Source organism: Papilio xuthus, unplaced genomic scaffold (assembly GCF_000836235.2).
Source record: "Papilio xuthus unplaced genomic scaffold, Pxut_1.1 DF827679.1, whole genome shotgun sequence".
NCBI lineage: Eukaryota > Metazoa > Arthropoda > Insecta > Lepidoptera > Papilionidae > Papilio > Papilio xuthus.
In genome coordinates this window covers 5,948,949-5,962,740 of record NW_013530970.1, presented here as the reverse complement: position 1 = coordinate 5,962,740, position 13,792 = coordinate 5,948,949, and the positions used below count along the sequence as shown (strand labels likewise).

Here is a 13,792-nt window from a genome sequence, read left to right as displayed (position 1 = left end):
GTCAAATTGTTTCAAAACTCTGGCCGACACAACTACTCTTTGATCGTCTCTATGGTCGATTAGCATTTCTTTTTCTTTTCTCGTACAAAGACGACCGCCATTTTGTGTTTTTGTCCGCCTTTTCTCGGTGTGATAATTAAATAGATGATTATTAGCCGTATGTGATGCTATATTCCATGTTTTAGTGTTTTTTTTGTGTTTGAATATGTTTTTAATCTTATATTTACGCGTTTGAAATTAAAATTGTAGAACAATATAGGTAAGTCGGTGAAACGTTATTTTATTCCGGAGCGCTAGGTTACATGGCGCACTGAAAAATCCTCATAACTTTATCTACCTTATGTTTTATATTCTCATCCATGAAGTTTTTAAATTTGTTGTACGATATTTTATATTGTACATTAGTGCCCATGCCTTGTTACAAAAACAAATACCTAATCTTCTTTATAAAGATGCAAATTACAAAGGCAATTAAAATTAGTTCCTATTTTAAGATCAGTACGCATCATTTATATAAACTATAATATTATGTGTAACGATTTTCTGTAGCCAGTTGTAAATGTGAGAAAAAAACACTCATTTCCAGCTGCGTTTATAAAAGCATCGATCAGCCATTATTCGCTGTGTATTGTGTCTAAGTTCGTATAGGTTGGTCTTCCTGTAATTAATAAACATAATTCTCTTTAAACCTTGTAAGTTGATAGATTTTTTGGATATTTTAGTTTGATGTAAGCACTTCTTTTCTATGAGATAGTTAAAAGTCATAAGTATTGCCTAAGTTATACCAGCCATAAAAATTTATTGTAAAATATTTTTTATTTATATTTTAGAATGTAAATTTTCATTTTTCATATGTTATGAATTTATGAACATATCTTAATGAGCATATTATCCACATGTATATTTTTGTCTGTTAAAACTGAAACAAATAGGTTTCTTCATATCTCACTTATTATGTCCAGAAGTATATCTACTTTATTAAACCTAATTTATTACACCAAAGTATAATAATTTGGTTGGGGAAATTGTATACAATAATTTAAAATGCTAATTATTAAGTATGAATAACACAAAACAAAAAATGGAAAGACACTTTCAATTTTTATAGGTAATCGCCTACAGCTGCAAAGATGAGTGTCATCATTAGACTACAGAATCTTCCTTGGTCAGCCAATGCTCTGGACATTAGGAACTTCTTTCGGGGGCTTTCCATTCCCGAGGGTGGTGTGCACATCGTAGGAGGCGAGCTTGGAGATGCTTTCATTGCGTTCAGGTAGCTATACGTACTCTTCTCAAATATAAAAAAAAATGGAAATATCGTAAACTAAATAAATGCAAGTAAGTGAAATAAATCTAAATAAAACTAATTAGGTAAAAGTTAGTATAAGGTTTTAATAAATGAATTATGACATAATACTGTCTTTATACAAAAATGGCACACTACAAATTTGACTGAATGAATCATGGCATATCTTATTTCAAATAAAAAATGATAAAACCTCTGGCCTGTAAATACTCTTCTGGGTTATGTGTTTAACAAGATTGTGAGGAATCATATGTGTAATGATTATTGTCTCTAAAATAATATGTTTCTAAGTAGGAGGTATAAAAAAATATAAAATAAGTATAATATAAAACCATTAACTGAGTTTATCAATATGATACTTTTGACAATGTCCTGGATAAAACAGTTTCTTGCCTAAGATAGATATTCTCCAGAGACAAGAGTGTATAAGTACTTTGGCAGCCTATGCATCTCACCTTTATAATGGTGCCTTGCATAAATTCTCTACATCACTGTGGTGAATCTAACATAGAAAAAATTACATACCATCCAACAAACTGCTAAAAACTTTTAATAGTTAGTTAAAAATGAAAAATAAACTGCAAGAGGTGACAATAGGTTTCCTGGACAACCTTGACATTATGATTTGACTTCATTGATAAATACTTGAAAGGATAAAAAAATAGATCAAAATAACCAAATCACACTGGACTGGCGTAGTAGACTATGGCCTAGTCACCCTAACATGGGTAGACTTGAGCCACTCGTTTGGGATTTGTATGACCCGATGACTACATTTAAATAAAATTTTCCTAATTTTATAGGTAATACTGTCTGCAACTCTTATATGACATGAATATTTTAGGGAACTTCTAATGAAATGTATAACATTGACTATTTGACCTGATTTCTTTAAGTACACTTAGATATATCCTATTAAAATATGTAATAGGTAATACTAAATCAGTATTTTGCTCTGCTATGTCAACTAGGTATAAAATAAAGTTTACGTGTATGACATTCTATTTCTAAACTGATTTGTGGTACAGTCGCCTTTGTTTGTGGTATTCCAGTTACTTAAAAATTGCCTGCACCTTCTAATTATGTTTAACTTCATTAGATCTTACAAATAAACAATTTAAATAACAACTGTGCATCTGCATTAGATTTCGTGGAATAGTCGAATACCGCCAACGTACGCGACTGTACTTACATATAGAAGATAAATATTATGCTTTGTCCATAGTAGTAAACCCAATGAAAAATTATAATAAGTAAGAAAAAATCTCCATTTCATAAAAGATGTAAATACTTTCACAACCGTAATACCATATTTACGTTAAAATGATAAAGATATGTTGTAGCTTATGTTGGTTCTTGGAGAATTAAGTTATTTCATAAAAATACAAAAGTTGGTCTTTGGTATATGCTCTTAGGGCAATAGTGATATTTTTTGCCATAGTGGTAAGTATGTCTTGTTGCTTTTAAAGTTAATTATAATACTATCATATAGGATAGAGTGGAAAACTGGGTAGATCTCGGATGTTAATTATTCCTTGAATCTCTCAAAACAAACTCCTAGTATAAGGTTTAAGCTTATAGCGCACTCGTCTACCCGGCAAGGCACCGCCCCACCTTTCGATCGGATGCGGCGCGGTCCAGTTGATGGCTAGTGGATGCCTCGGCAGCCCCGCGCTGTTGACCCGTGCAAGCGAGAATGACATATCGTTTTGATAACAATTTTTTCGCGGCGATCGCGAGGCGGGTCGGCGCAAAGTGAACTCCTCAATAGAAGGAGACTGTGAAAAAAAGTACTTGTCATTGTTTCTGGTCTGCAAGCAATTATTTTTAATGACTGTTACATTTTTGCCGTACCAATATAATTTTAATTACGTAAAATAGTTCCATATTATACATATCTTGATAACTAATGTTGTTGTTTGTAAAAGGCAAGCAATAAATTTAAATTATGTAGTCGACTACGATAATATATGTCTGAAATAGCCAAGCATAGACAGGTAATTATTCTATAACGCCCGCTGCATTGACGGGTAGGCATAGACTACGGATTCCGATTTGGCGCGTCCTAGCGTACTTCTCTCGTTTCTTCACCAATACGTCAATGCTCGTCGGTTACAGCTACCCCTTATATCGCCCTTCTCACGATGGTTGAATATAGGAAATCAATGTATGCTTAACTTTTTTTACAAATATTTATTCTATTGTAATTTTACGCACTAAACCTACCTGAACTGACTACACTAAACGTATAAGCTAAAAAAAATTGTAGCCTTTCTGATTGGTATAAAATTATACAAATAGCCATTCTATGAGCCGATCATTATGATTGACATCGTAGGCGTACATTCCTCGCTGACAATATTTCCAAACTATAATATCGGTATTCTCTAGTATTGTAGTTATTCATTGGACTGAGATAATTTCTTTCATCAGATAAAGTAATAAATTAAAGGAAAAGTTTTTAAACATTTAAATATTACGAAGCTTTATAATATATGGTAGTAAATAATATCACGTTACGACTGTTTGAGACCAAGCAAATGGAAAAGTTTCCCTATGCATGGAACAGATGGACTGCTCTATCGATATCGTCGGCGCAAAATAGCACGTATGTGCGATGCAAACCTATTTAAATTCACTACACGAGGTGAAAAAAATTGGAAAATATTTATCGCTTTAGACTTGCTACGACACTAAGGACCTGTCATCAATATGCCTGGAAACTGCGACGCTTCATATTACCATGTATGCCTCAACATTTCGCACTACCCTCAGTGCAAAATAATTACCTAAGTTTAGCATAGAACTTGGAGTAACGATGTTTCAAGCCTGCTGGACATAAATAAGACCTAATTCACAACACACCTCTGGGCTGATACGAGAAACTTTTACGGATATGCTCATAATTGTCTGCGTGAAACAGATTCTGTACTTGTTTATCCTATCTTGTCTGCTAAGTTTAAAATAGATATGGTGAGGTGTTTTTAACGTGTGAACTTTTATGTTATTTGTATTTACACTTCCTACATTTGGTAGGATGTGTTCATATCTTGAGGATATAGGACTAACGGAAACTAACTGCTATTGCTATCAACTTGCTATGGTATTTCAAATTTCAACGCGCTCATTCGATCCTGACGTACTGCTCCGGTAAAAATAAAGTCTCTATCTTAAAGCCGAGCCTTGCAGTTAAAACACATGCTAATGATAGATAAATGTCAAAATATTAAGGCGAAATCCCCCTGGGTTTTTTTTCTGCTGTTCTGCCACGATTTTCAGTGCACGGATTCGCGACAAGTCCGAAAGATGGTGACAGGGGCTTATATGGGCTATCCCAAACGACTTTGTTTCCACGGTCTATCTACATCCTTTCGTAGAAACGCACCGCTTCCGTGTCACAGCTAATAATATTATACATATTTGTCACCAATAAATGATAACACTTCCCGTAAGTATTTATTCACAGCGCTAAACTTCTGAATAACACGTCTACATTTGTAAGGTAGGTCAAGGTATATAGGCCATTTAGATATGCTAAATTTTATGTGAATTAGGATGATCGTGTTTTATCATTTCTTTGTGTGTATTTTGTTCGACATCTACGATTTTTATAGACCAATTTAAGACAATCAATTAAAATTGCTCCTGTGGTCTAAACAAATCAATATTGGTGTCGAAAATCCTTCACAATGGAGACGGAGCTGCCTACTTTGTTCGGAAAACAGTTTCATTCCCTAAAGCCTCGATGATGTACAGTCGCCATCTTTTACGGTATTCCAATTACAGAGAAATTGTTTGTCCCTAGCAACGATCTCAACCCTTTTACCCTGGCCTGAACTGAGCAGATATAGTCGAAAGGAACTTACTTTTTTTAATTTCCACCGGAAATTATACAGGAAATGATAGCTAATTTTTGAATAGCGTTAACTTTTACTATATGTTATCGTTACCGCCAAAAATTGTTTTTTGTTACTAGTGCACTGCGATCATATGTGACTGTACCTAAATTTGTTGCGGTGGTTGGAGCGGCAGAAACGCATATTGAACGACGATGAACGAAGACTTCACTATTTCATCTTTAGCTCTCACTCAAGCTTATTTGCCTTAGGATTTTGTTTTACAGGTTGCATATTGGGGACAGGAAGTGCATAAATTACTACGCTTATCTCTTGATTATTCTGGACTCTTATACATAAGTCTGTTCTCCATCATAATCCGAGCGTTGCGATTTGAATTTTCTCCCGGCGAAGGCTTGCCAGCGTGAGTGTTTTTGTCACAATATTTTGGAGACATTTTAATCTAAATCCAAACAAATCCCTAAACCACTAATAAACTACAATATACGGTAAAATAATTCTAAAAGCTATCTTTACATTTACTTCACAAAATACTTAAAAACGTCAAATAATCGATAAGACCGCCATGTATAGGACTTCACATGTCTTTTTTGTTTTTTTTATTAACTTTCAATCAAAACGCTTAAGTCCGCCGTTAGTGTCGTTATATATTTCAATTTTATGTATGTATATTTATGCTTTATTTATAAAGTAGGTCAGCTGATGTGAATTTATCATACCATTACTTGTAAATAATGTAATAATTGTGATTGAACTGAATAAATCAGGCTGACAAAACGAGCATAGGATAACTAGACTATTAAGACTCATTTTACACTACTTGCTAAGGCAAAGGCACCCAACCTTTTCATGGTCGGGGACTACTTTTTAGATTATTCTGGTTAGCCTGTATTTTTTAGTAATGTTCTAAGCTTACATCTTCACTACGACTGTCCTAGAATTAAGATTATAACACAAAGCTACGTGCAAATCATCACATACTTTCAGACGATTCCGTGCCCTGTTAATTAACAAAAAAAAGGGAAAGACTTGTTATTGACATAAATAAGTTCTCGAGAAAACCATAAAATAGATTTAATCTGAGATTTAAATAAGTCAATTCTAAAATTAAAATCAGTCGCGGACCATATTTGGCTTCTACAAACTACTGGTCGGGAGCTATAAGGTGGTGAGATAAAGTTTGAGGTATTTATTTGTTTTACTTCCCTTAGGTGTTCAATCAGATCCTGGGTCGTGTGTTGCCGGCGTTTCTCGCAACAGCTGCAGCTTTTTGATCTATCTACCAATGTTATAATTCGCAAACCACCAAAGCGTGAGTCTGGATAGTCCTGTTATGATGATGGATGTGAGAGATTTAAAAGTTTGTTCGGTTTCTATGTTCTAAATATCTTTTTGTTATGGACCACTTTTAGAGGCGTCCGACTGATTTTGTAAGTTACTTAATCTTTTTGTAAATTAAGAGCACGACGTTATTTAAACCTTGCGGCAATGTGATCGCACGGTAAGTTTTAACTTACAAAAAATGTATGTTTCGTATGCTTTAATTATGAAATATTTATACAAGTTAAATGCTCATCATCGATTGACGGAGGCTAGTGTAATAAGCATTAAGTAATTTTATACTTTTTATTAACTCAATCCGCTTGCAAATTGGAAAACAACGACAAGTATTTCTGTGAACCGAATATGTAAATAGTTTACTAATTTTAACGATTTTATTATAATCTGCCTTATTTATTTCTCGGGCATAAGGGTCACCGCACAATGACAGTTTCAAGCGGTCGGGCCTAGAGCTCATTCTCACGGGCGGTTTGTTAACGCCGCGTTGAAACTACGTTGGTGACTTTTAAAATCACTCTTGATCCGTTCGTTCACCGCTCAGAATGCAACACTGCACGAATAAATGTTAACAGATACATTGAAATACATTTGTTTCTATTTTAACATTCTTTTAAAGCCTCTAAAAAAGCACTCGTGCGATTGAGGACTTAAGGATTATTTTTTATTTTAAGTGGCGTCAGTAAACCGTGTATAGCGAACATCAATTGTTGAGAACTCAAATCCGACCCCTTGAACCTGGCGACATTTACTTGAAGCACTCTTTGTAGGCACTCCTAAGAGGATTCACATGAAAGTGAAATATTTATTAATATCCGTCTACTAATCATTTGAAATGCGCTAACACGACAAAATAGTGTATTTAGTTCAGGAACAAAAAATTTTTGGAGCTATCTATTTCAATACTAAGGAGAACCCAGTAATGAGAAAACTAATCTTAAGCTTTAAGCCAAGGTATTTTTAGCTGTAACGGAGGATACTAGTGCAAAACACATTTTTAAATAAGCTAAAAAGTGACAATTAAACTGGCAAAAGACTTCTGTGCCTTTAGCCTAACTAACCCACTAGGAAAATTGATCGATAAAGCACACATTTCTTTCCTATTTCTCTAATACATGTTATGTGAAGAGGTAATTCTAAACTATGTCACTGTAAAAGATATTTAATAGTTTGTCGGACATAAATAAATGTTATCGCTTATTCGGTCCGTAACCCATAGGCATTGCTAACCGTTGTGACTAAAACCGGGATCGGAACACGCTGAAGCAAGTCCGACGTATGGTATATATCAGTATTTCCCATAGTGGGCGATAACGCCCCCTTGTTGCGGGTTATAGTAAAAGTTTTGTTTAAAATATTCCGTTAATATACATATATCGGTCACAATTAATTTAATTTGAAGTTATAGTAGTTTTTAAATATGTGAAAATATGGAGGCGCTAAAAAAATAGTTATTCTCAAAGTGGACAGTAGACAAAATAAGTTTGGAAACCACTGGTTGAAGCGTCAATAGCCTAATGGTTAAGGGTACGGATTTCCGATCACGAGGTCGGGGGTTCGAAACCCGCCATTCGACTATTGTCGTAAACCATATCCTAGCACAAGCGTACAGCTTAGTTGGAATGGTAAAAGAAATATTAGTAAATTTACAAAAAAAAAATCTGCTAATATTTTTCTTATATAAAAAAAAAAAAAAAACTGGTATATATATGCTACGTTACGCGCGACGTTCGCCCGACAACGCGTAAACGCTTTCATGTGGCGAGCAGTCGGCGGGATCTAATAAGCGACAACCTTAAATGCTTGCGAGAATTGATGTGCACGAAAGGTATCTTAAAAATGTTCATACATTTATTATAATGTAGAAACATAATGATATTCAATTTTACTATGACAGTCAATACAAATATGTGTTCAGCCATTTTGTAAGAATTGTAACCCTGTAAAACAATATAAGTCTAGTACAGAACAGGTCACCTTCTTAAATGACCCGTATTATTGATAACTACCACTAAGGGCTTCATAACCTTTTAAGATCTCAATGTAGAATATTATAGCTCTACTGCGTAATCCGCTTTTTACCCTACGGATATCGATCAACAACAAAGTAGTAAAAATTTAGTGTCAAAAATATTTGCGTGTCAGAGTCGAACAAGTCGATGCGCAGAACATAATTTGTGGTGTGGCGGGACGAGGCGCACTACACAGCGCGCAGCTGACCTTCAGCCCACAAAAAGAGCAAATTCTATACACGGGAACCTCGAAAATATAAGTACGCTCAGGGTAGAATACTCTCTTAAACGGTAATCGTTTAAACGTCTTATATTGTAGAACAATAAAGTTCTAAGAATATTTAACATGTATTTCACTTTATAAAATGGTAAGAAGTACAGTGCTGTTAACTGTCGATAGCACGGAAAGGTCTTTAAGTTCGTTATAGGAGCAAGGCATTTTTTTATTGTAACTAGAACACCGCGAACGATGGCGACTGTACTACAAAGTATAATTTTCGAACCTTATGGTCAGTCGAGAAGCAAATTTACCTTCTTAAAGGCAGGCAACGCATTTGCAGTTCCCATACTGTGGAGGATGTCCATAAGCGTCAGTGTTCGAGTCTGTGATCCCCGCAGTCGTTCATCGCCTTCTCTTATAAAAATCAATAAAAAAGTGTTTATTCCCACATAACACTTTGAACGTGACAATTATTGCGTGAGGTAGATAAAAGCAGTTTAGGCTAATTAAGTCCATTTTAGTTCGAATATGACACATTGCACGGCAAATTGTTGAAGTGCCGATACACTAATATTAAATCGATATTATCCTTGTTTCTTTAAAAGGAATGATGACAATATGAAAAAAATGGAAAAGATTAGGAAGTACAAGAAAATTGACGAAAGATAAAACTTTCTACATTAGGTATTGCTGATTATAGGCACTCGATGACAGGCCTGTCTCGAAGGAAACAAAAACAAATGAGTACGCAGATTTTCTATCTAAACATAGTCATGTAAGTTAGGAAAAGTGTAAGTGTAATACTATGCGACTAATATAAGAAGTTTATATTTAATGTTTTTATACAAGTTTGCTAGCAATGGGAACCTACAGCAAAAACAATACGCCTTATACTCTGTACTCACTTAGTTGTGCCTTTTTAACTAAGAGCAGTTTATTGGATTCAAGTAGAAATCCACTCTTGGCGCTAGATTCTAAAGGTGATTCTAATGTGACCGAAACCTGAATTTAGTTGATTTTTAGACGTGAAATGCCTCAATAGCTACTACTTTATAGCACGACTATTTGTGAGACCCACCATCGTATCGTCATCGACAAGATTTGTGCAGCGCCCCCTATCGGACATAAAGCACACTAATCTTAATTCTTATATAATATATTATAAATGCGAATGTTTAGATGGATGTTTGTTTGAAAATATCTTTAAGACGGCTAAACGGATAACGATGAAATTTGGCATGGATGTAGAACATAGTCTGGAAAAACACATAGGCTACTAATTAAGTTTTTTTTATAATTCCTCGCTGACAGAGTCGCGGGCGACAGCTAGTTTTGACATAAGTGACGATACAATGGCCATTGTTACACATATTCGTGCTAGACCCATTGGTTGATGATTACCTTAACACACATTTATAAATTTTAAACAGTTATGTGCATTAAGGTTGCATCACGATGTTTTCCTTCCCCGTTAGGACGCGATTAGACTATGGCTATTTGTAAGAACAGGAATACGTTTTATATATATATCAAATTTCATGATTATCAGTTCTAACGTTCTGGAAATACCTTCAAACATACATGCAAACATTCGCATTTATAATATTAGTATGAAATATGAATTTATAATAAAAAACACAAAAGAATATTGTGGGTCAAATTTGCTAAACAGTTTCTTGATTTATATATCAAAGTGAAAATCAAAGAGACAAGTAATAAATAAAAAACGCTGTTAGTACATATATTATTATCATTATGTTTTAATTAATATGAAATGAATGACTCAAAAAACTACGAATGCTATAGTGACTGAAAAAGCAAGGAGATATTTTTTTCTGCGGAAGTCGATTACGAAGTAACGAGTAATTGATGTATGATAAAAGTGAGGTATGCCGGTATCACGGTATGTGAGAGACCTTGTGTGCAGTAAATATATGGATCAAATACTCGAAACAAGATCCTTTATTTCTAATGTTGTGGTCTTACTTTAATATTTTATAGTCAACCATCGCAAGCAATACCATTAAGTGTGAGTGCGTGTGCATTGTTACAGTACGGACGAGGATGCGCGCCAGGCCATGATGCTGGACGGCGGTAAGATTAAGGAGATCCAGGTGAAGCTTCTGCTCAGCTCGCGCTCAGAGATGCACAAGGTCATAGAGACGGCACGTCAAAGCGTGCCCATATTGACGCTCACCGCGCCCACACCCTCCCCTGCCGCCGTGCCCACCCCCGCCCTCGCCCCGCCCGCGCCCACTCCCACGCCTACACCCGCCGCCACGCCCGCTCCGCCCGTCATCACGCCCTTCTCTGCCGCACTCGGCGGCGTGCCGCTCGCCGGCTTCGGCATTCCCGGCATAGGCAACCCTCACGAGATACCCCAACCCGCCGTCATCGAACCCCCCGGACCCCTGGTCAGCCCCTCGGCCACCACGCCCAACAATGAAGACGACAACAACGTGGAAGACAGAAACGATAGAAAAACTGCGAAAGACAAACGCCGCTCGAGAACTCGCTCCCGATCGCGCGACAGGGACCGAAAGGACCGGAAAAGAGACAGACGCGAGCGCTCGCGATCCCGAGAGCGCCGGCGTCGCGATCGCAGCCGCAGCCGAGAGCGACGCGATCGCAAGCGCGACCGCAAGGATCGTAGCCGGTCGCGCGACCGCTCGCCCGGAAAGCGCAACCGCGATCGCCGCAGGTCCCCGCGAGACTCGCAAGAGAAATCGGTCGACTTGAGCGAGTCGGGTTCTATGGCCGCAGTGTACGGCATCGGCGCCGCGCAACAGCCGCCGCTCATCATGCAGCAAGGGGCCGCGCCGCTCAGTGGATCCGCGCCCAACATAAACTCCGCGCAGCTTCGCTTCAGCGATCCATCGATGGTTGAAGCCTTCACTAAATTGCAGGAGTTGGGCAAGAAAAGAAACCCGAACGCATTCCAGGGTGAGCAGGCGAACGGCGGGCCGCGGTACCCGGCGGCACGGGGCGGGGCCGGGGCCGCTACGGCGGGCGCGCGTGGCGGCGGCTTCCGGCGCGAGGGCCGCATGTCGCGCTTCGAGGACCAGCAGCAGGGGTGCTGCGTCGCCATCAGGAGCGCCCCCAACCACACTAGCTACGGCGACGTACGCCGCTTCTTCCCCTACCTCATCGACAAGCACGGCATAAAGATGATAAACGACAATACGGGCCGGCGCACCGGCAACATCTACGTCAAGTTTTGCGACCCGCGGTCCAAGCAGCTTGCGCTGCAGCGCCGCACCAACGAGCTGAAGGGCGCCATCGTTGACGTCGAGGACCTCGACGACGGCACGTACGAAAGCGCCGTCGACTCCTTCCTGCCGTACCGCGACGACAACGACGACGAGGACGTGTCACTGGTGATCGGCGACCGGCGCCCGGCCTCGCCCCAGCGCGCGCCCTACAGCGTCCTCCGGCTGGCCGACCTGCCGCACTTCGTCAAGGAGCACGACATCATGAAGGCTTTCAGCGACTTCTCGCTGCTCTCCATCACGCTCAACGACTGCAGAATGTCGCGCTCCAAAATAGCTTACGTCCAATTCGTGAAGCCGGAGGACGCGAGACTCGCCTACGAGAGAAAGGACATGTACGTGTTCGGGAGACGGCAGCCGGTCATCACGACGGTGTCCGACGAAGAGTACGAGAAGGTGAAGCCGGAGCAAGCCGATAAGGCGCCGGAGGCTGCCGAGCCGCCGGAGGAGGCTATCGCACCGCGCGACCCCCGCCAGCGCCGCCAGGCAGTTGACAGCCCGCGGCCGCACGGCGCCCCCCTGCTGCAATCTCAGCCGCCGGTGCAATTTTTCCCGAACGCGCCGTTCGTTCCGCAGCAAAGCTTCGGCGCTCCCTTCCCCGGCGCGCCGCAGTTCGCCGGCTTCCCTAACGCGGTTTCAATGGACCCGCGCTCCGCCGTCGCGGGCTGGACCGGCAGGCCCGGGTTCCCCAACTCCACCGAGCAGATGTCGCACATGGTGCACAAAAATCCTCGCGTCGTATCGACGGACATGGACGAACAGCCGCTGGACTGCGTCCTGATGAAGGGCCTGCCGACGGAGGCGACGGACCGCACCATAGTGACCTTCCTGTCGGACACCGGCGCCGTGCCCGCGCGCATTCACCTCATGCTCGACACCTCCGGCGTGCCCTCCGGAGACTGCTTCTGCGAGTTCCGCTCCGTGCAGGAGGCTCGTCTCGCCGCCACCAAGCACGGCCACGACCTGGACGGCTGCCGGGTCACCGTCGACCTCGTCTCGAGAAAGGTCGTCAAGGAGGCACTCGAGGGCCCCAAGCCGGGCGAAGGGCTGATGCCGACGCCCGTGCAGCAGCCCTTCTACGATCACCCGCGCGGGGGATTCGCGCAGCGGCCCTTCAGGGGTCGCGGTGGCTTCGACCGCGGCGGGTTCGAGCGCGGCGGCTTCCGTGGGGGCTTCGATCGGGGCGGGTACCGCGGCCGCGCGCACTGGGCGGAGCGCGGCGGCGGCCGAGGCTTCGACCGCGGTCGAGGGCGGGGCTTCGGGCGCGGCCGCGGCGGCTTCATGGAGAACGGCGCGCGAGAGCCGCCCATCGAGCCCGAGGAATCGGACCCGGCGCTCGAGGGTTTCGGTGCTCCGGGCTGCGTGCTCGGCATGGAGAACGTGCCTTTCCGCGCCTCCGTCGAGGACATCTTGGCGTTCTTCTCAGACTTCGAGCTGACGCAGGACGACGTGATCAGGCGCTACAACGAGCGCGGTCAGCCCACAGGAGACGCGCGCGTCGCGTTCCGGAGCCCGCACGAGGCGAAGCGCGCGCTCGCCGCACTGCAGCAGCATACTATACACGACCGCCGCATCTCGCTCACGCTGCTATAGTGCCGCACTGATTGTGACGTCATCACATTGGACTAGTGTGTGTGTGTGTGTGTGAATGTAAGTAAATGTACATTATGTGATAACTGAGTTATTTCATCGCCGTATCGGTTACGTTATTGTGTAGCTGACGAATTTATCTATTATAAGTTTATAATAAGGGGTTGTATAAATATAGGTAGATAATATAAAATAATACA

At 41.1% G+C, this 13,792-nt stretch overlaps 1 protein-coding gene across 2 annotated transcripts; it reads left to right on the top strand.

The window, feature by feature from the left end:
* The first annotated feature begins 78 nt into the window (after nucleotides 1-78).
* Nucleotides 79-13,792, top strand: LOC106117843 (uncharacterized). 2 transcript variants are annotated; one of them, XM_013312314.1, is made up of 4 exons: nucleotides 82-157; nucleotides 250-259; nucleotides 1,109-1,273; nucleotides 10,787-13,792. In XM_013312314.1, the coding sequence occupies exons 3-4, from the start codon at nucleotides 1,131-1,133 to the stop codon at nucleotides 13,593-13,595; spliced, it is 2,952 nt and encodes a 983-aa protein (XP_013167768.1). In that variant the 5' UTR covers nucleotides 82-157; nucleotides 250-259; nucleotides 1,109-1,130; the 3' UTR covers nucleotides 13,596-13,792. The 2 variants fall into 2 exon arrangements, with proteins under 2 accessions (XP_013167767.1, XP_013167768.1); XM_013312313.1 differs by having other exon boundaries at nucleotides 79-259.

Bases quoted from the DNA above. Each gene is read 5' to 3' on its own strand.
- LOC106117843 (XM_013312313.1), top strand. From the start codon at position 1,131: ATGAGTGTCATCATTAGACTACAGAATCTTCCTTGGTCAGCCAATGCT. The intron at 1,274-10,786 runs GTAGCTATACGT...GCATTGTTACAG, and splicing joins GATGCTTTCATTGCGTTCAG to TACGGACGAGGATGCGCGCC.